General features: G+C 33.3%; 1 protein-coding gene across 2 annotated transcripts in view; it reads right to left on the reverse strand.

Moving 5' to 3' along the window:
* The window catches only part of LOC112685858 (protein Skeletor, isoforms B/C-like), a 115,064-nt gene that overhangs the window by 66,512 nt on the left and 23,609 nt on the right, over positions 1-24,943 (reverse strand). For both annotated transcript variants that reach the window (XM_025557885.1, XM_025557883.1), the window contains exons 3-5: positions 5,314-5,457; positions 3,386-3,467; positions 700-811 (exon numbers count right to left, since the gene is read on the reverse strand). In XM_025557885.1, coding sequence (XP_025413670.1) covers positions 700-811; positions 3,386-3,467; positions 5,314-5,457 — 338 coding nt within the window. The remainder of the gene's footprint in view (positions 1-699; positions 812-3,385; positions 3,468-5,313; positions 5,458-24,943) is intronic.

Below are 24,943 nucleotides of genomic sequence, written 5' to 3' on the forward strand. Positions count from 1 at the left end.
TATATATGGGGGGTACTTTTTTCTTCCATTCGATGTCGAAATAATAATGTTTCGTGGTTCGTTTAAAAATACAATCAAAAAAACTATATTCATACGTATATAAATCATAACCGCTTTGTTTTTATTATTATCACATGGCTCTATGTTTGTTCTCATTCTTTTTTTTTTTACAATAAAAGTTTTCGTTCAGCCCCGGCTAATTATTATTAATTGAAACAAAAACCGAAGTTGTCGTGTCACATCCGCCAGTCACGTTCTTACGCTCGGGACACTCGTATGGTGCACGACTGTTTCGCGTGAAACTTAAAACTTTTTTTTCCCTCCCCGTCCGTAACTTTTCAGCGGGAAAAATCGTCATAACAAACTCGCGTAACACGCTTGCCGTTTTATTGTTTTTAATTGTTCGTGTGACAAAAATGCGCTCGTAATGCATGCACGCGCGCTCGCGCATATTTTCCGACGTTCAAACGTATTATTGTTAAACGGAAGGGGGTGTAACTGCTATACGCTTCCGTCACGGAGAATGAAAAACCGGAAAAAAAAACGTTTAGAAAAAAATAAAAAAAGAACGTAATTTTTTATACGCGCCCCTTCCGCATGATGTGCCGCGCTGATTAGGTTAGTAACCGTGAGGCGCAGATACGATGTGAGAAATGAGATAAGATAATACGAGTACATTCGTATCGTTTTTTTGCTCACCGTAAACCGCCTGCACCAGACCGACAGCCATTTGATGTCTTTGATGCGTTTCCCAGCCGGCAACCGCAGTATGATGTTGGAATTGTTGTGCGTCTGTAGCGGGGGCGGTTCCCTGTGAAACGACAAAAACAGAATAATATATATTATGCATATTAAAAAACGGTATCGAAATCGTAATACGATTTTTTATTCGAATACATATATTCATTGCTGTGCGAGATAAATGCTCTTGAACTCGCCCCATCTCATCTCGTACGCAGTAAAACATTGGCGCACAACACTTATCTCATCAATACAGTCAATAAAAATCGTTACTGCGTTTTTTTTTCTATCTTAAGTGCGATTGTTATATTTTTAGCCAACATTCGTTTGACTTTGATCATCACTATAATATTTGTTCAAGTATAATATTTTCCTGAATTCCATTCCCTGTGTTTTAAGCAACAGGGTGATTTTTAATGTTAGGCGGGATAGGCAACTGATCTTTTTTATTTTTATTTTTAAATACAACTTTTATCGTATTAAATAATTATGAGCGAAATAAGCAAAATATATTAAAAAAAAAAATTTGCGTAAAATGCCAAATTTTTTATATTTCTATATCAGGTTCGGGTTAAACAACATAATATATACTTTAAGATAGACTATTTATTTGAACGTGAAATACGATGTACGATATATTCAACCTTATGTATACATGTACAGCTGTACATAGTTCTTATATTTTATATGCATAAAAACGGAGTAGACGTGTAATTCCGTAAATAAACCATAAACAAAAATATATCTTTAACCGTCGAAACTCACTGAGGGAACGATTGTAGAAAATCAAATGGATCGCTCTGTATAATACTAATGTATACGTAATCACGAGTTGTCGTGCGGGGTGGTATTGGGTATTTCGGAAAGCTCTTTCGACTATATGTAATATATATACATCTATATGTAATATATATACATCACGAGACGTCGATAGGGTTACATAGCCGACGACAAGTTGATGACGGGTTTAGATGTGTACCGCCCGGGTAGCTATTCGAACCCTTACCTTACCTAGCACATAGGTACATCTGTACAATTTTTTTTAACCGTTACCGTGATGTTCGAATGCATACGCGGAAAAATGCGTTCGATTAATCACCGTTAGGGCTATCGTTTATTGAAAACGTCTATCTGTGTGACAATGTTGATTGTATGATTATCAATGTTCACCGGCAACATTCGAAGCGTTTGGATATCCAGGAATAGGTTCGTAATGTTAAAAAAGTACATTTTGTTATACTCGATTGACAACGATGTAGGGATGTACAGTACATGTGCGTAATTTAATCTAAACATAAATTATTTTCTCAAGTGTAATATACATAACACCGTGCGTTTCCATACCCCAAACGGTTCCATTTAATATCGATTACAATAATTGTAATGGGTTCGTTGACAATTCAATGAATAACAAATAAATAATTGATCGCAGAGCTTAATCCACACAAAAGTAGAAAAATATTTTCTTCTGAAAAGCAGCCTATAGCGTAGGCGGTAGTTTTGTGATGTAGCAATGTGTATACACAGTACTATAATACTGGATATTTAAAACTTTGACATTTCATTGTTTAAGAGCGACCGTAAAAAATATGTTGAACTTCTTTTTAGTTCTGTTGGTAAAACGTATAATTTCACTTACAGTACATTTTAACGGACAACCCTGTCGTAGCACCGTTTGTTCACGGAACTGGATTACAATCATGATAATGTGTATGTGAGAATTATGTATTTAGGTGCTTACTAACATTATTAAAATAATGTGTTATACCTGTGTGCGAATTACAAACGCGTATATAATAAAAACATAAATAAAAATATAAAAAACTATTTGCCGAGAAAAAATAATTCGAAATGTGCGCAGAATATATTTTACGTAACAAATTGTATTAGGTGCAAACAGTCGTTATTTCCATATCTGATTCGTACGTTATGATACAATAACATGTTGCGTGTGAACGAAAACGGAATCGATCGAAACAAAAGCTTATTCCGGAAAAAATGTAAATATCGAAATCTATCCAACATCAAATCGAATAATATTCGTTTAGAAATCGTAACAGATGAAGTGAATAAAATCGTTGCATTTTTAGTTAAATCTTATGTTTGATATTTTTATGCTATTAAAATATAGTTATATTTAAAATTTGATCTTGACGGTAAATTGATTTACAGTATAGAAAAAAAAATCAACAGGTTCGCTTAAAATATTTTTTTATATGGTCGAGTGAACTTACCTATATCGAAACAAAATAAATGCGAGTATGGTGATTTTTTCAACGTATAAAGCACTTACCGATGTAAAATAGCAAGAAACAATACCACGAGTCTTGATTTTTAAAATTCACCCTACATACATTTTACATATTATGTAAAACTTATTTATAGAAAACCAAATAAAATAGAGTTTAGAATTTGACTTAAATGCAATACGTAGAATTCAACGGTTATCCTTACAATTTTTCAGAGTATTTCAATGTATGGTATACACATACAATTTGTCGGCTTTAAGTTGCAAAAATAATTTTTGTTTGAAGTTAACTAACAATTGTTATAACAGAACGAAATGAATAAGCCTTATAAAACAATGATTCGATTATAATACATTTCTTGTGAACTATTAGATCGTTATTAGTGTCGTACTTACATTGCCGGATAGTCCTCGGGATACGGAATGGTAAATCCGTCCGGAGATATTCTTGATGATTTACCGGCCCAAAAATATGCAGCTAAAAATTAAAGAAATACATAATATATAAATAATGTATTTATTTATGTCTAATTTAAAAACACACATGTACAAAGATTTTTAAAATAGAAAATTAAATACTTATAGTGTGTTTAACATTTTTAAGCGAAAATGTTCACTTTACGTACTTTACGTTTGGTATCAACGTTTCGGCAGTTTCGTGCTAACCAATAAGGGAAAATTCTACCAAGAAATGGTGATATTCGTTACCTTCCACGACAATATTTCACAGAACAACAGTTCACCATTGACTTTCAAGAAAATACATTGCAAGCAAATAAAATACCCAGGACAGATTATCGGTGCTACCGGCTAATTAGTGTGCAACGCCAACAATTCAACAAGTGACGAAGCGCGTTTTCGAGGGAAAATAATGAACACGCAAAACGGAATTTCATTAGCGAAAATTACTCAATACACATGATTCGACTAACATGTTGATCGAACGGCAATAGTGCTGTAGTCTTACACTGTTAGCGGTCAATTATAATGCGTTATACTTCAAGTACAAGTCAACAACGAATTGAAATTAAAAGCGTAGAATAAAAAAATAATTCTATAGTATTATGTATAATACATAAAAACAATACATTAATAGTACATAATTAATAACTACCGACATATATAATTAACTTGGCTATCCACCTCCAATGTTCATAGGCACTTTTTACGTAACAGATGTGTAAAGAAATTCGTTTTGGACATCGAACGAAGTTGCACAAGTATAATCACGATTCATAACCGTCATTCCTCGTTATGGATCGCATAACATGATTTGACATTGATAACATAATGTTATTTGTGAACATAGCGGATCCGGGTCGAAAATACCTATTCGTTATCCGTTCAATTGTAATTGTTAAAAAGCCGTCAATTGTTTTAATGGTTATTACTGATTCATGCCGCTTTAAACAGAAATTCGGGACTTAAGTTCGTTAAATGTTTAAAATACATACTTTGGGGGTATTATGAACGAAGGCACTCAATCTTTCGCCTAGTGAAATAACAACCGTCAAGCATGCACCGATAACATCTTGTGGTGTGGAACGCTCTTTTAGTAGATATAAGTCAGTGTCAATACCAAATCGTCGTAGTTTCAAATTTGAAAACTTAAAATTATACATGGTTTGTCATTGTTTTAATTTTAATTTATCAAAAATGGTTTTGAATTGTATTTTAATTTAACCCGTTTACGCATATTACTGAATTTTTTTTATTGCATATTTTTTCTATTTTCTACTACATATTTTTTCCAATTTAAATACATACAGCATGTAATAAGAATAGAAATATATATCCCAGCTTTAGTTATCATCAACATCTGATGACAAATATGCGAATATGGCAATTATTTTTCTTAGATCATTTACAATGCTAATGGTCTACCAGCAGTGTAAGCTTACTATTGGAACGCATACGCATTAAAATGCGTTAATATGAATATTTTTGTCATAGGTATAATTCAGAAAAATCTCTGCGCTTATTACTAAAAAGAAGAAAGCCCAGAACTTCGGATGATGAAGAACGTAGTTCGTTTAAACTTCTTATGACAGTTATTGTGAAGTATATTACAATAGCGCGTGTCTGTAAGACGATTTTCATCGGACACTCGTCCAAAACCGATTTTTAAACTACCTATCCACAACGAGCGCACGTGTATTCCGTATACGGCTCGTAACACTCCTTACACCGAACTGTTCGAAAACGTTGAAAACGATAAAACGTTATTGCGACGTATGCGTTTCGACCGACGAATAACTGCATATGATAATATAGTGTCACGGGGACGATTTTATGAAATAGTACGTATAGTTGTGGGTACTTACTCGGACCAATACCATCATAGAAAAATCCTCGGACGTACAGCGTGTTTTCGTCTACTGCGTACACGGTCCCGCGGACCCCATGAGCAAGACCTTTAAAGGATCCTATGTATCTTCCGTAGTTTTCGTTCAACGTTCCTGCATCGCCTAGAACATGATACGTACAATATGAATGTATGCATTTTTTCACAATTTATTGGCTACATTTTCAGGGCACTTAGATAAGAAATTCCGAAACAGAAACAGTTAAGGTACAGCAGTGATCAACATGGCGCGCGTATTTTATTTGCATAAAGGAAGTCGTACACGATGATGTTTTATTTATGAATTATAACATAAATCATGTTCGTTACGAATAGTTGATAGCCGCGGGAATGTCATATTTTATACCAACGTCCAAGTCACATTACCTACTATATAGCATATTAATAGGGCTAGGATTCTGTAGCATTTGCATTTTCTTTCTTAGTATTCCAGGACATAGCTAATCAAAAACGAAATTCGATTCATCCATCACGGAGTTCAAATATGCAATTTTCTTTTTTCTTTTTTTATGATATTCGTAATTAAATGCTCTTTTGGTACTTTTTTGACAGTTTATTAGCCTTTTTAATTAGTTTTTGTTATTTACACGCACATTTAACATTTTTAAAACATTTACGTACATTTTTATCTAAATTATTATTTATTAATTTATTTTAATTGTATTTTTATATATATTTCTTGATTTTGTAGTGAAAAATTATCGCCTTATCGGAAAATATTCTTGAAAATAGATTCATCGATTTTGTCAAAGTGATTACCGAGTGGGAAGTAGTGGTTCGTAATACGTTGACTGCCTGGACTTCAGACGCAATGATAACGATATTTATTGACTTGTTTACAATTTCTAAATTTACAATAATATTATTTGGCATTCACTAACTATAGGAATTTCCATTGGGGTTTATATTTGAGTGCTAATGTACGGAGTATTGTCGCGACTCGCGGAATCACGATATCAGTAATCGTTAATACGTTATGCCGACAAGTTTAATCGTTTTTTCCTGTAATCACGTGTGGTGTCATACCTATCTAGTTTGTGTTCGAATTTATTTAATATATTTTTAAAACTTAAAATGCCTTAACCTTAACAATCGTTGGCTTGTCATTTACGTGCACATGAGCGCGAATTCGGTGACAACATTTTTACTACTGACGGGACAATACTTAATTGCAAAATCTGTGACCTAAAAGTTGCAGGTGAAAAAAAATTTAAAGTTTCTCAACATGTTGCACTTGATAAACATATGATGGGTATACAAAAAAGAAATCAACAAAAACGATCTACTACTCAGACTTTATTAAACGGCCCATCGACAGCAACGACATTTAACTGCGATTTATGCAAGGCCCTATTATGTTCGGAACAAATCTAGTTTAGGGGCCAAGCTCGTTTTCAATTTTTTTTCCCCCAAAATGTGTGTTATAAGGCACTGAATTTGATGGTGCAATCAAAATTTGCCGCTTTCGTTTAGTTTCGAAATTATGGCCTTCCAAAGTTTTCGATTTTACGTTTATACGCATGCGCGCAACACTACTATAATGACGCACGGAGGACCATTTTTGTCATTTTTCAGTGACTACCTTGATTTCACTAATTTATATTCAGGCAGACGTGTTAACTGTTAGGGAACGTTTATAACATTGTTATAATTCATTTGTTTATAACATTGAGCGTTGCTTCGCTCCGCAGCTCCGTTCGCTTTGCTCACTTCGCAAAACTCCCCTCGCTTGCTCTGCAAACTCGTGTCGCACCCACTCGGCTCCGCCGAGCGCATTCAAATCGAAAATATCCCCCGAATTGCTATACAACACCACCTCAAGTAGGTCACAGGGTACATACTACATTACTACATAAGTTTCAAAAAAAAAAAAAGGTATACCGAATACGTAAGTACAGAAAAATAACAAAAATGGTCCTCCGCGCGTCATTATAGTAGTATTGCGCGCATGCGTATAAACGTAAAATCCAAAACTTTGGAAGGCCATAATTTCGAAACTAAACGAAAGCGGCAAATTTTGATTGCACCATCGTTCTTAACTCGATGAAATACACGAGTTTTGATAAAAAAAAATTGAAAAAATCGCTTGGCCCCTAAACTAGATTTATGCCTTATGTTCAAATATACCACTTTATAAACTATTTCAACTATCATTTCGAAAATTTCTTGAGAAGTATACAAATAAAACTATACCAGATCAATCAACATTGCGTAAGAAATATGTTACAGAATGCTACACAGAAACAATTAATAATATAAGAACATATGCATCTGAAAAGAAAATTTGGGTATCGATCGACGAGACGACAGATGTAGCTGGTCGTTATGTGGCAAACGTAATAATAGGCACCTTAGAAATTGATAGCCCAGGTAAAATATTTCTTTTAAATTCGGAAGTATTAGATAAAGCTATCTACGCAACAATAAATCGATTATCTGATAAGTCGCTTTTAATTGTATGGCTTGAAGGAATTAGGGATGAGAATATTTTATTATTTTTATCGGATGCCGCACCGTATATGGTGAAGCTGGTAAAACCATTAAAATATTTAATCCAAAAATGGAACACATTACTTGTGTAGCTCACGCATTGCATCGAGTATGCAAGGGAATTAGATTACAGTTTAAAGCTCCATCTCGAGTACAAAATTTCTGAAGTATTGCACCGAATATTCCTTTACCTCAAGAGCCCATACTCACAAGTTGGAGAACATGGATCAATGCTGCGATTTATTATTGTGAACATTTTTCTTTAATTAAAAGTGTCGTTATGGAATTGGACGAAGATGATGGTATTTCAATAAAAAAAGTTCATGATTTGATAAAAGATTCTAATCTGGAATGTAATTTTACATATCTATATTAAATCAAAATTTAGTGCATTAACAAGTACTATTTTGTGTCTCGAAAAAACCAGTTGTCCTCTGTCCGAGTCAATTAAAATTGTATTGGATGTGCAAAATACACATCAATCACAATGAAATGACACAATCAAATGTTAATTTACCCAAACTGTATCATTTCCATGTACGTCGATAAATTAAATTCGATGAGACGTTTATATTTTTTATTTCTAACAGTACGTCTGCAAAACGTATTATTTAAGACAGAATCACCCGTGGGGACGTTCAGAAATAGGTGGCTTGTAGGTAGGTTATCAAGGTTTTGACGAAAAATAAGCACAGTCTTGTATACCTACGAATATATAGTGTATATTGTAAACGGTACGTGTAGACGAAATTATTTTTACAGGAAATCGATAAAAAAATATTTACACATATCCGGGAACAGGAAAATAAAGTGAAATTTAAAATCGAAACGACCGTATGCGTATGTGTGCTATGGGTACACACAGAAGACAAATAAAACGGTAGGTACACATAATATGCGAATCATATTGACGTTGACGAACCGCTATGCCCCACGCGTGCACACCTACACGTACAGATGTATACAATGTGTGTGGGTGTGTACACGAGTATTATGCTATATATATACGAGTATAGAATATTATTTGACGTTTCAATTTTTGTAATTCGTTAAAAATACATGTTTCTAATTGGCGTATCACGTTGGTCGTGGATAAAATTCGTCCGTTAGCGTTTCGATAGCAGTCGTATACTATATAGTAAATATTAAATTCAACTCTAATATTAATCATAGATAGATGCATGCACTTACGTATTATTTCAATTCATTTTTTTCGATCCAAACTTATACTTATATCATGTAATACAAACGGTTCATTTCATGCACGGATGAAAATCGTGTGATGTGCACGAAGTTATTATTTATTTGCTTTGTAAAAGAAGTAAAAAAAAAAGTGCACCTCGATGTTATTTATTATATTTTAACACAAGCATAAGTAAAATGATTGCAGCGACGCCGTTGAATTTTTGTTTATCTATAATTTGTTCATATTTATTTGATATTATTATTATTAGACATTTTTAAGATATCATTACAGATGATATTATATACGGCGGATCTGTTATTATGGTACATGATATGTTTCTTTTTCTTTATGACTTGCTTTATATTTTTATTAAAAAAAAAAAAAGGTCAAATCGTATAATACATTTATTTATGAATTATACTAAAGGATGAATCCCAATTGAAAAATATTATATACACAACGTAATCAAACAAAGTATATATATATATAACTATTAATATTAAAAAGAAGGTGGTTTATTTTAATTTTTTATCATTGCCTTATTATACCTGTTATTGTGTTTGAAAAGTACTAATATTCAAATAAAATGTTCTGTTTTGTGCCGTATTGGATAAAAATAAATATGTACGTTACAAAAATAAAACAAAATATCCACAGCGCAGGGAAATCGAAGACATCTGACCAACTTTTTGATCCGTACGATATCATGTGCTGCACAACTACACATTATGTATATTTCGATTTTACATTTTGTGTACGGACTTTAAAAACTATCCACCCATGAGTATATTATACAAATATACATATAAATGGTAAATATGAACGATTTTAATGGCGTATAAATTGACGTGAACACAATGCGTAATAGAGCGTACCATTTACACTTTAGATTTTACGAAAAAATACGTTCGAATGTTGTAACAATCGACTTTTTTACATTTAGAAATACCGCGCACGTTTACGGTGCGCACATGAAACGCTTGGACGTGGGGTACGACTCGTGAACAACACGGCCAGCAGTAACCGCGAAACGTTACAGGCCAGTACCGATAATAAAACGACAACACATCAGTACGACAATTTCGTATCGGACATTATCGTTGATCAATGATCATTGGTAATATATTATGTGTCGTTGCAAAATTAGTCGAACCGCGCGTAGTGTACGCTGAATGTGCGCACGAATACGCGTGGTCCTTAATGTCGGTTACGCACGAACGGCGTGTCAGTCAAGGCAATATGTTTAATGTGTTTGTACGTGTGCATATCACCAACCTTACGAGACGGTACATAAAAAAAAAAAAAAAAAAAATACAAAAATTATCGAACGCGCGCGCGATATTGTACAACACAATCCAAAACGCTTTACGAACGGTCCAAACGATTTCGGTTTTGATTTTGAAACAAACAATAGTCACGCGTTCGGACTGCCCCGCACAGTGGGACGATTCCAATATTTAGCTGGCCAAAAGTCCCGTTTTTAAAATCCTAAATTTTATTGTTAACTATTTTTCATTTGAACATTTTGTGGATAAATTTAAAAATATTTTTTTTTTATTATTATCACTTGATAAAATTAACTAACGTATTTCGCGTAAAAATCGGGATTATTCAATAAAAAGATAAATATTTCTAATCAAACCGCTCTATTTCACTTTGTATTCAACCTATTGATCTACATTTTTAAATGTATCTACAAAATTTTCAAATGAAAAATGTTTAACGATAAAATTTAGGATTTTTTAGGTTTTAAAAATGGGACTTTTGGCCAGCTAAATATTGGCTCACTGTGTGCCGTTGCTTTGTATCGCTTTACTAATCTGTATAGAACGCGCGCGCACGCTCATCCGTTGCGCATCAGTCACGCAAACACAAGAAAGATGAAGAGAGAGAGAGAGAGAGAGAGAGAGAATATTTGCACGGAACGAGTATTACAATATAAGGAGATCGTCGTTTTCCAATTTGCTAATGAGTCGAATATTTCGCCGGGGATACGAATACATAATAAAGCTCTATCCGGTGGAAAGGGAGTTTAAGAGGGGTTTAGACGCGTCGCGTGGGGTCGTCCAGCGAGGCGCTGGTTTTCGTCTTCATTATTCAAATCCGCCTCAGACACACCGTCGGATGTGTACACACACACACACACACACACAAATACGTATGAACATTAAACATGTAACTATCATATTATATACATAGTTACCAACGCACCGGTGTAAATCACCTGTGAACAAGAGACCGACAATTACGCGACAACTGGGTTCGATTTCAATAAACCATCTTCAATCATCTCGCGCATTCCGACTGTCGTCGCGTACATTAGTGTCCCGTGTTCCCCTTTATTTTCGTCGGGGTTTTTTTTTTTTTTTTTTAGAATGAAAGTTAAGCTGCACCCTTTTTCCTTATCCGACACGTCTTTTCTCCCAAAATCCACTGGTACCACCAGTACGACAATGTCTCGACGAATAGCGTCAAACCATTTACAGGTGCAACAGTACCGAATTTTTAGACGTATAAGAAATAGAATTTTTAACGGGCTACGAAATGCACTTCAACTAGTATTTATGATGAGATTATAATTTAAATTTAAAACAGACTCATAACGAAATTTAAGCTTGAATCTTATGTTAAAGCACGTCGTACCATCGTATCGTTGTCAGATAACATTGTGTCGAGATCGCCGTAACATATTAAATAATATAATATATTATAATTTTATACACAACTTTGATGATGGACAATTTTAAAGAGTTTTAATATAAAACGTTATAAATTTATAATGGTTATAATTATAATATTGTTCTCAGAATGAACAGGGAAACTACAAAACCTATCAAGTCTATATTAAATATATACATGAAGTATTTTATACCTATTGTACTAAATTAATATTAATTAATATATATACTAGGTAAAGGGGGTGAAGTGAATTTAACGGAGTGGAAACTACTATCGTTTAAAACAATGTTTGTTGTGGTGTCTTTGTAACGAAGAAGCAAAGTTGACTCGCCAACTGTACGAGTTCTTGGCAGTTTAAATGGCTTTTAGTATTTTACAGAGAACTTTAAAATAAAAATATAACGTATTATATATTCTCTTCGACAAAGTTTAACTTTCGTTCACACAATTTGTCCTAATTATTCAATATTATATATAATATATTATTATATTAAAGATCTGATTTAACGTATTTTTAGTTATTTGTATCTGAAATGGTTTAAATAATTATAAAATTTCCAGCTAAAAACAAAATTGGAGCAAAACGCTTCGTTTTAGTATCTAACGGATACGCCATAAAATCAATAGTCTCAGACTTCATTAACGCGGGCACGCATACGTTATAATACGATAAATTGCGTGTACACTATGTGAATGTAGATAATTATAGATTTTCATAATGAAACTGCTATTAAAATTTATGTTTACATAAGATGGTATGGGAGGTTTTGTTTTAGTTTCGAACAGAAATGAAACTGGTGTTAAACTGTAACATTAGGTGCATTGCTTTAATTTTAATATTGAAAAAGTTATTTACTATGCCAAAATTCTAGTTCACGACCGCTTAAGATTTAAACAACTTACCACTAATATTTAACCGGACCGCGAGTGTTGCTTAAAAAGGATTTTTCAATAAACTTTCGTAAAATATTAATTTACCGCTAAATTTATATCAAAAAATAATTGTACAAAAATGTTGTACGTATAAAGAGATGAACGAATCGAAACGAATGTCCAACGTTCAATGCCTATACTTCTGATTTTTATACATTTTATTGATTATTGCGGTCGACTTAAGAGCAAAAAGTTCACTCATTAAATACAAAGCTAAGATGAATATAATTAAAAGTTAAAAGTTTTCTCTCTCTCTCTCTCTCTCTCTTCCTCTCACTCTCCTCTAAGTTTTTAATAAATACTAAATAAATTATTTGGTTCGTTTTTTTAAGTAGCTTATTATATTATGTGAGTTTCATAACTTTGATTTAAGTAGTATTTAATAAACACAAAAAGTACCTTAGTTATCATTATTCGTATTTCATTTTTATGTTCAGATTTACCGATTTTCGTTTCATTTTGCAGTCGCAGACAATTTCATTTTATTTCAATCGATTTACTTAAAAAACTTGTTAAATAATAAAATAACAACCATACACTTGCTCATATCCTAAGTGAATAAATTCTATAAAAAACAGTTTCCCGTACGCGAATAGATAATAATAACTATTTATTACTAGTGGTATCTGCAGTTAATTCAGGAAATTCAATTCAAAAATGATGAATCGCACAGAAATACTTAATATGATGTACCACTCTACAAGGCTAAAGAGTTTTTCCGTTACTCGGTGTGTTAACGGTGCACGTGTTGTGGGTGTATGGTTTGTCCACATGCATATACTATACGCACATTATTACGAAATATTAATTTGGCTGACTATTGATTATGCTCTACCGGTAATGTACTACTTAGAGTCTATAGATAAAATAGCGTTTCGCAAAGGTTTGGATGACAACAAATTATTATAAATTGGCCAGTTGATGTGCATACGTGTGATGCAGTTTATATTGTTCGGGCGGCACGCAGGCAGCAACAAAGTCGTTGAAAAACTCAATTAACATATTATCACGTCGATGGGCCGATTTGAAGGGTGGGCTGGATGGGGTTGACATACGATCATGTATTATTAATTCCTTATAAAATGCGTTGTCGAGGACTTGGACAATAATCGACCGGGTTCCATCTCTGATACTACAGTTATGTAATATATATATATATATATATATATATGTAATAGTACTGCATATTAATACAACCTATGATGCTGGTTAACCCATGTGTTATATAGTATACGATGCAGTTCATCTTTGTTCCCGAAAACAGCACTCAAAGCACATATTTTACTGCACGTCGACGACGATCACGTACACCAATATCTATAAAACATAAAAATTGTTTCTACCTAGGTCCTTAATTTATTCCTAAACTAGTTATCGATTTCGATGAAATTAGGTAAAGAAATAGATTAGAACTTGGAGAAGAACATAGTCAACCTTTGTCGAGAAAAAAAAGGAAAGCCAAGCATTGATACAGTTGCCCAAACGAGCAGTTGTTTTTTTTGTTGTTTACAGAAAAAATGGAAAGGAATCTCACTGTCACACACCTCAGTGTGCACCTAGAAAATAGTGAATGTATCTATTTTACCGAAAATTATTTCCAAGAGCTATTTTATTTTTTTCTAAAAATCACACTTTTTTGATTTTATTATTATAAATATAATATTTAATTATAATTTTTACCGTTATACTGGCGATTTACACACTTAAAAATTGGTGGCTAAGGGAGAGCTGTAGCTCTCCCTTCATTTCATGGGTCATATTTATGTGCATATGATATACTAGTATGCTACTATTTTGTACTCGAGTATTTTATAACTTTGATAAAAACTAAATGTTTACGAATAAAACCGTAACTGTGTTTACATAAGCTATGTTTTTGGTGGTTATCATAAAGGTTGTGACGACTCTCGTCAAACACAATCATTTTATAATCACTATAGTTTTTATATTATATCGTAGCTTTGCAACCGTGCTGACCACTATTAATGTATTATTATTATAAATTAATAAATATTATTAAAAGTATTTTAAAATGCTGGAAATACATTTATAAAGTTAGTGTTGGGAAGGGTGAACTCTCAAATCCTCTCATACCTAACCTGCCGAAAAAATTGTTTAGCCTCTCCCATTTAATCTAAATCCTAGCTACGCCACTGTTCTCAATATTTGTACATTAACTTTTACTTGATTATATTACATTTATGTATTTGAAAATAGCACAACTTCTTCAACCATCTTTATACGGAAAGTTTAATACTAATCGTATTTCTTCTCACCTCACCCGTTCCGTATATTATTCTCTGCATAATATACATCGTATAGGTTTTATTATAACACTATTGTATAGTGCTTTTATCGATGTTCAATTAAATATAAACACTATATTATCATTATCGTAAGGTCAACAACTAGTGTAATTTCCAACTTCCTTTCTTCTCGTCCAGTCCTTCCTATAATAATAAATATTTTCATTTATTTCCATAACTTTATCTTAAAACAAACGGTATCACACGTTTTCATGTATTTATTAATTAGATTGGAATTATGATTGAAATTAATGTTGACAAGATCTGTTACGAACAGAAATAAATATGTATAACCGTGCGATAGACCAAAACTTCAAGTAGCCAAGGTCCATCAAACTCTCGAACAACATTTGATACTCGATAACTCTTGTTTTGTACCGGACTGTCAAGATGTAAAATATTTTATGAAACAAAATGAAAACCAAAAAAAATCAAAATGTTCGAAGAAATAAACATTCATTGTGAGCCACATCGAAAGAGATCGCGAGCCCCATGTTCAAGACCGCTGGTCTAGAAAAAGTCTAAACCAACGAAAACCGATAATATTATTTATAGTTCACCCACACCCCATCCCATCCAACTGCACTCCCGGTTCCTGACTTAATATTCGTACACACGATGCAAGCGTGTACGTTTACACACGTTTATAAACTGGAAACCAGGATACGATCACGCCACATCCCGATCGGAGAACCGAACGTTCGCGGCGGCGGTTATTGTACCGTACATGTTTGCGCACGAGCACCGATGGCCCCGCGGGACCGTATTACGACGGGTATAGCTCGTTCGCCCTCCGACGCGTGTTCACCGGCAGCGGCCCTGCCGTATAGCAAACGAATACAATGCGGTGGGGTCGGGGCCTCCGAGGCACGGTGAAACGTCCGGCGCGAGACGACAGTCGTACACGATGACGATGGCGATAATAACGCGTATAAATCTCTCCGCGCGCCACATCATTATCCCTTTTCCGCCGAAGATTACGACGACGAAACCTAATGCCGTCGGTTCTCGTATTGTGCGGCTATTATTACGCTCCTCGCACAATGCGCGCACAATACATCCACACGCGTATAACAATATGTGCGCGTACGAGTAGTGTTCAGCTATAGATGTTGTATTATATTTCGGGCGATAGTTTTGCGGATTTTCGTCCGCTGCGGAGAAAAAAAAAAAATAATAAAAATCTCCTAACGAATGCGAGCGCGCGTTCCCGAAAAATACGTCGAAAACAATTTCGTTCGTCCCTAATGCGTATAATGACGTAATGGCGTGTGTTCGGACGATAACCGAGTAGATAACGTACCTAACCCGTAACCGCCGCAACGGTTCGTAAACGCTCCACGTCACCACCGCTGTTTACGACCGCGTAATATGCTACTGTTAAATACCGTATTTAAACTCGTCCTCTGCGACGCACCGCCGACGGCCTCGGGCGAAATCGTCGAAGGGAAGTGAATGTCCGGATTCTCTATCTGCCGCTTCTGAATTTTTTTTTTCAGTACACATCCCGCTATTTGCGATGATGCGATACATTTAATCCCCTAGATGTGTGTGTGTGTGTACTGCAAGGGTGTACTATAATGCTTAAGTTTTTAATGAAATCGCCGTATAATATTACCTGGTACGCTCCTCGCGTGCAGTGGCATATTCAGGGCTTTCCGAAGGGTAAATAAATGGCATTCTATTTAAAGGCGACGCGCGGATTAACGTTTACATTTTATTATCATTATCAAGATATACCTTTATATCTAGTGTATAATATGGTAATATAATAATAATAATAATAATAATAATAATAATAACATGGTCTGGACTCGTGGGAGTGGATGAATTACTACGACATACGGCATACGTCCCTTTTTGCTCCTGAAAACATCACTATGGTTCTTGCAGACTACATTAAACGTGAACAAATAACTTTTCGTGTTGATTTTACGTGGCATCGCAAGTGTTAAGAAAAAACAATAAACCAAGACCGATTTAAAATTCCCGTTACATACGCGTATAATATACTAGCTGAATAACCCGAGGGCCAAGGGTCAAATAAATATAAAAAATATACGTCTGCAGTCAATATGCTATCGGCGATTTATTCCGGAAATAAAATAGATATGTAATTGTTATTTTATTGATACCATTATTCAGATCGATAAAAACACGTATCACAATTTAAATTAATCTTAATACTATATATATATAGGAAAAATACAATACTTAATATTAAAATACTCAAGGAAACATTCGGAACGCCACTCTGAAAAAAATGAAGTATTTTTTCAATTAAAGTGATCACAATTACATTTGCGCAAAACAAATTATAAATGGCTAATGTAACACTAACAGCTCAAAATGAGTCAAAAAATATGTTGATAAAGTTCATACTTATAAATTTTTATTTATACGATCTGTTTAAGTCTTTAGTGATAAAGGGAAAACAACATAAATTAGGGTTGAACGATAATTAAAGAATAACCCATTTATAATAACACTTAGCTTGTTATTAATGATTAGAGTAAAATCTAATCAAAATGTTACGACACCATTTTCTTTCAAAGCTTCGGCCAGGATTTCCAGGAAATTAATTGACATAAAAGACATTCACGAGAGAACTGTAAAGGTTTTCTAGTCTAGAAAAAAAATCTTTTGTAAAACGTAGTAACTTTTCAATTGTTAAACTGCAAAAAACGTTGTGAAAGGTACATTTAGAGACAACAGCTGAAGCATTGATGATTTTTCAGAGAGTGATATTATTAAAAACTTGAGTTTTATTTAGGTTGGATTTTTCAGCCATTCCTCAAAGTATAACTTTTATGTCCATGTTGGTTTCTGAGTAAATATTAATACGGTTACCTATAGATAACCCCTATAGGACTTATGATTCAATATAAATAGCAATGAACTGTATACACAGTTACTTCAATATTATAAGTTTATTAATATTTAGTATTATTATGTTTGCATAGTATATAATATATATACATACATAAATTGTATAATTATTTTTCGCATACATATGTTCTATAGATATGATTTCATTAAAAGTTAAATTACTAATTTCATATTTTTAAAATTTTTTTTCATTTATACAGTATGTTTGAATACGATTTCTACCAGGTAAATGATAAACTCAATTGAATACCTTTATATTTTTATTCTACGAAAATTCCACTCAACAATATAATAATAATTTAAAAAAAACAAATAATATCATAAAAGTATAACAAGTCATAATACGGTTACAGAACTCAAACAACTTGAAATCCTTTCTTGTCTTTTTATTGTAGAATTATGTAAGTATATTCTATAAATTGTTTTCAAACACATCATTTTACATGATAAATTCTTAACGATAAAATATCGCAACAAAATATAAACACAAAATATTTCAATTGAAAAGATAAAATTCACAATTATATAGCCTACGGTTGAGAAGTTAAAAAAAAAATTGAAAGAAAACTATTGCATACTTATTAATGTTGTGCTAGTTTATCTAAGTTGTTGAAAAATGCATTTTAAATTCACTAAAAAATGTAAAAAACCATGTGTAGTTAATCATAAGAGCATAAATATTTGAAAAATCTTCTTTTCGTATCCGGTACAAAGTTATTATTCGTAATACTGTTAACATAAAATTATGGAGCGCGTAATAAAAACTGAATCCTTCCAATTGTTCTCATTTTGTATGAATATATATAAAATATGCCCAACTTGACCTGATTATACGTAAATATTTTAATATAAATTTACTGTAGTATGCGATTAATTACTAAATGTAACATGAACCCCATGTAAAATCTATGTATGAACACAAAGGCTTAAGTATAAATAATATGTAGGTATCTATTCATGATACATACAATATAAATATATTTTTTTATTTATTCATTTATTTATAATATACTTAATCACTTTTATATATATATATATATATATATATATATAATCAATCAACGGCCATACGGCCACAAGAAGAATGTGGGAAAAAACGTAATCACAACTTGATGTTTATGTTACATAAAATAATATGTATCTAGTTTCGAGTCGTGGTGTCGGTGTAGTCGGTAAGTCAGTCGATCATTTTTGAAACTTTCTCCCATCATTACTTAGGTACTATATCTGTTTATTGGCTATAAATATACGACATTATGCCGAACAAAACGTAGTTAATGTGATTTATGGACCGTCCGATGTCGACGTCGTCTATACAATGGGGCGGGTGATAGGGTGTATCGAGATGGGGCGTTAATTTGCATCCCCTAACATTTATGAGCACGTTTTCATTATTATCATCATTATATTTTTCCACTGCTCGACAATTATACCATTATTTAAGTTAATTATGTGTATATATATATCTATAGAATCAACAAGCGAATCGTGGTTCAAACAAATCATCAAACCGTCACGTATTCAAAATTTGACAGAAATATAAACCTTTTTGTTGATTTATAACAACTTATACGTTATATTATTAGTCACGTATTTGTGATGGCAGAAATTTAGTATTATTCTGTTATATGTTATAATGGATGAAATATGGAAAATAAAACAAAATAATATAAAAATAATAGTAAATATAACATTCTTTACGAGGTATTAAAAATTGTATATATTATTATCGCAATCATGTATTTTCTCATAAATATATTCATAATAAATGTATGCGTATATATCAATACAATATTTGTACTCACTATTTATCCCATGGTTTCAAGATACCTTCAATTTTTTTTTTTTTTTATACGGAAATAGAAATACAAAAATAACTTTTATTCACTATGAAATAGAAGCGTACAATCCCATTACTTAATTTAAAACGTAATAAATTTAAAAAGTGAAAAATGGAAAAATGTATTAAAAAAATAAATTAAAAGAGAAAATACGGAATAAAAACGAAACACTGGAAACAGACAAAAATGTGTTATTATATCTAATGTTTTATATGTATATTTTAGACAAAGTATATAGTATAATCACAACATATGTATATTAATTTTGTATTTTTTTACTTCAAATGTATTAATTTATTAAAATAAAGATGTCTTCATAAATATGATACTTATTGTGTGAATTGTTAAATAGTATGTTCAGAAAAATTAACATGGTGATATAATAACTGACATTATTAAAACATTAAAAAACGAAATATACACCACTTCTTATTTAAGTAATACAGTTCAAATTCAACTGAAGTTATAGTTTTCTTTCTTCTTTTAAAATTCCATTCAAATATAATTTTCAACCAAATATTTTATAGAATCAGTAAAGGACAAAAAATTCGTTCGAAGTTATTGATTGAGATGATCTTATTGAGATAGTCTACTACTTCTATTATGATTCTATGATTCAATTATTTATGTTTACTCATATAACTATCCAGTATATAGTTACTTATGTTATACAAAATTGTATGCTATAGAGCAAAAGTGTTATAATTATTTATTAATATAATTTATAAGCTCAGTTAGATTATTTTGTATAATATATTTATTCCTGAAGTATATTTTAGTACTAAATTATTTTAATTATGTACCTACTTTAAATACTTTATCAGAAAACTTATTGATAAAAAAAGTTTTCGAATATATTTTGTTACCACAACTCTGAGTATTGAGTAAAAATAACTATGGAATATACTTTGGCTTTAGATGTAGGTGGTTATTTTTCTTTCGTAAATAATTTTTCGTGAACGTATATGTGGTCAAAATGGTTTTTCTAATTTATTGGCTTAGGTTCTCAGCAGTACCCAATGTTAAAAATAGCATTTAAGAGAAAAAAATAACAGATTTCAGCTATAGTAAAATATACATTTATCTTTGATACTACCCGTTTTGATTTTTAAAATTAAAATTTAAGGAATCTAAAAAATGAATAAAAAAAAAATTATAACTCTCACATTAGAATAAACACTATACAATTATAGAAGTGTAGAATTTAAATACCTATTTAAATTCAAAAATAAATAAAGTTTTACCTACCCTTTAACAAATCTTTAGGTCTAACGTTTTTTAATGTAAATACAGTTTTAACTTTTAAATAATTATCTTTTTAATAATAATTGCAGGCACATTACTTAGCTTTTATTTGATTAAATTATTTTGAATTGTATTATTAACTTGGAAAGGTGCAATTTATAACTTACGAAAGATCTTTATCTTGTTAACTATTTAAGTGACTTAAATAACCTCTAATTTAAAATTCAATAGTAATTTTTCTACGTTATAAAAAGTACATACAAATCATCAATGTTTCAAATTAAAAGAAATCATGAAATGTATTATCATCCTAACATGCTAATAAAATAGAATATATTTTAATACGCCTTAGGACAACGCAAGTCTTAATTATAACAGACCATAAATCAAATATAGGAAAAGAACATTTTTAATTGCTCAATAAACTTCACAGTTTGGTCGAATGTAAATATTATACTTAAAAACATAAAATATACAAAAAAAAAAACAAATGCTCCCCAAATCCATTGTCTCACAAATATACGTTGATTTTTGACGAAAAAGATTTAATTTCAGTATAATATTATTTAAATTACATAGATAATATTGAGAAAAATGTAATTAATCAATTTATTTTATATGAACGCAAGACCAAAAAATCGGGAACGAATTACCCAACTCCCTTCAAATTCATAAATTCATTATTTATTCTTCAGATGCACGCGTTAAACGAAACCAAAATTCTGTGCGAGAAAACAATTAGTTTCGATTGTGTATACGATGGAATGATTTTGATTCGTACGTTCGATCCGTGCTCAACAGTACATAATGTGTATATACAATTAAACGGAGCGGTAAAATGGGAAACAGTAAAATTACGTTTGGTACACTAAGCCCTGTTTCGATTTCCGCGATATCGATTTACGATGTACTGAGTGTAATGCATTTTTTTGGAACCAGCGAAAATGGAATACGATGCCTGTTATGCCACGGCTTATCGTCGATAATTATTAACGATAGAATCGAACACATAGCGACCACTGAAGCGGTATAAAAATATTGAAACACAAACGGCATAAAAAAAACCGTAGGGTCTTCGTATTGAAATGTGCTTGCAACGTTATAACACACCGACGACGAAGACGACGACTTGACGACATCAAACCGATCTCCTGCCCTTCGGTGTAGGGTTTTAACGACATTTTTCTGCGGTTAACGCGACGGGGGCGGCGGCGGCGGCTTCGAAAATCGAAACGTGTACAAATACATAAATCGTCGGGAACGCAACGGCGTTACGTAACCGCTGTAGACGGCGTACGAAAGCGGTATCGGTTCGCCGTGGGGAGGGGGGGGGCGAAATCGCATGTAAATATATGAATACGGAGAGTTTCTCGTGCGCGCGCCCAAAGTTGCTGAGATAAAGTACGCGCGCGGTATGTTCGTCGGTTCGCGCGCGCGCGTTTCCGACAGTCCTCTTGGACGCGCGTTCGCGTTACGGTCCGGGAGGACTTCGCGGCCACGTCTTTTCCTCCCCCGAAAAACGTGGTCACAATATCGATCATAAAACGGTGTAGTACCGCCCCGCGCCCCTGCGCCGCGCCCGGATATGCAACCCCGAGCGCACAGACTCCGCCCCCCGGACCGCCGATAATCACTCCCCCGCCGGGACCGGGACCGCGACCACGACGACGGCAACGCCAGCGACAATAATCGCGCGCTGGTCTCTGCGTGCCGCTTCTGGTACGTGCGCGTTTTATCGCGTACAGGGTGATATCGCCTCCGAACCGCCGAAATGGAACGTGTGAAAATCATCGGAAATCGGATCAAATGTTTTTTTTTTTCTAGTTTATCATTTCGCACAAACGTTTTCCGATCAAAAATCGTATATTCGTTTGCGGGTGTTTGGCAAAAAAAAAATTTTTCAGCCACCCGAAAGGGTGGTGAATCCGAAGGGGTGGGACCTAATTGAGAGATCTAATTGTTTGAACCGGCGATTTCGATTTCATTCGACGCCGCCGACCACAGCACCATAATGTATTCGTCAGATACATTCTGCGTACGTTGACCTCTCCGTACTCCCCCCCCCCCAAGTGCGAGTGTCCAGCGGCGGTCTCAATTTTTGTTTCTCGAATGATAACAGCAATTTTTTTTTTTTTGCGAATAACACATTTTTCTGGAATTTTCGTTGTTGATTAGATCAATATTCGGATCAACTGTTTCGGGTATTTTTCGAATTCAAGATTTTACATGATTTCTCTGATCTGTGTAAAACAAAATTATTATTGAATTACGACAAAATTACGTGATCTTTCATTCGTTACTGTTTCGAGATGGCTGGGATCTCGTTTAAATGCTTATCACGGTATTTATTTTTCGGTGTTTTGCACTACTCAATGTACTCGTACGGAACTTTGAAATACTCCTAGAGTGCCAAATCAAATATTGATACTGCGTTACGTGCATCAAAAGTTCCGGAAATATGAACTGAATAATTCTTAGTATAAAAAAAAAATGTGGTGTTACCGAAAACTAAATTCGATATTACCCATAGGCGAAACTACAGGTCAGGCCAGTCAGGCCATGGCCTGACCTAATACTAATGAAAAATATGTATATGTTATATATATTAATAATTATTTAAGCGTTATAAATAATATATTTATACATTTAAACGTATATATTTGTACGTTTCATATAATACTATAATATAATATAGTGTATAGGTATAATTGGTACAAATAAGGATTATAATAGAACATAATAAGTCTTTTCTATGTATTCGAATAATCGGTTTTATTAGTTATTGTTTGATTTAGACATTTGACGTTTATTTTTATAATTATTTTATAGGAAATAATAGTTAATTTTACGTAATAATACTTTTTATATTTTTCGTTTGGCCTAACCTAATAAAAGTGTCAAGTTTCGCCTATGATATTACCACAAGATATAAGGTACAAAAATGTGCGTATTATTAAAAAATTAAATCTTATAGAACACATACGTTTTACAAAAAACAGAATTTGAAAGTATGCATTATTTAAACAACACATTTTGAGCATGTTTAAAAAAATCATCCGGTATACGATTTGAGCACTATTTCATGTTTTTTTACGGTGTGTACTGCGAGTTCCATTTTTCGACGATTTTCCACGGCAAAATATACGAGTCCCGGGGGGGTATTCGGTCATCCGAATGCCAAGGTGGAGGGGGAGAAAATGGGAGGTTAGTTTCCATTCGACTGTAGTATACGGTTTTCGCGGAACGGCTCGCATTCAGGTCGTGCCTCCAAACGTATTGCAAAACGAATATTTTTATTGTTGTATTGAAGCGTGCGCACTACGATCGGTTACCGCGGAAAATTCGATTGATTTCAAATAAAACTTTTTATTTTTTTTTTCGCTACGGAGCCAATACGCAAACAGTACAAACAGGTCTATTTCTACGAGTTATTATTATAATATGAAATCGATTCAGAAAAACGCAATCAGTTGCCGCCTATCCGATCGCACCGTAACGCTGCAGCTGACGTGTACGAAAACACTTTCGTCAAATCGAAAATACCGTTCGAATAAAAACCCCGATCGGGTCGATCAATTTTTTTTTTTCTCCGTTCCGTCGTCGAACAGTGGAAACCGTACGATTTCCGAACCGAATTCACGGGGAAACATCGAGTTGTCGGTGAGATGCAAAGACAACGCGACGGAACGCGGAATCGTCGCCGCCGTCGCGGCCGGGAGATCCGTTTCTGTACGCTCGCACGCACGCCCGTTGCGGTTTTCGTACACACGCGCGACGTGCTGATGTAGCGTTTTCCGTCGTTATTATATTCGATACCCTCTATTATTACATTATAAACGTGCCTGCGCTGCGGCTTACGTCCTCGGTCCTATGAACATACGTATTATATAACATTGAACAGTGTTATTTGTCCGCTAACATTTTAAGAGGGATATGATATAAAATACAAATTATCGAGTTCCAGACGGGGGACGCACGTCACGAGTTAACTAAAAGAAAATGTATTAATCGAATAACTGT

Source organism: Sipha flava, unplaced genomic scaffold (genome assembly GCF_003268045.1).
Source record: "Sipha flava isolate LNK unplaced genomic scaffold, YSA_version1 294_pilon_pilon, whole genome shotgun sequence".
NCBI lineage: Eukaryota > Metazoa > Arthropoda > Insecta > Hemiptera > Aphididae > Sipha > Sipha flava.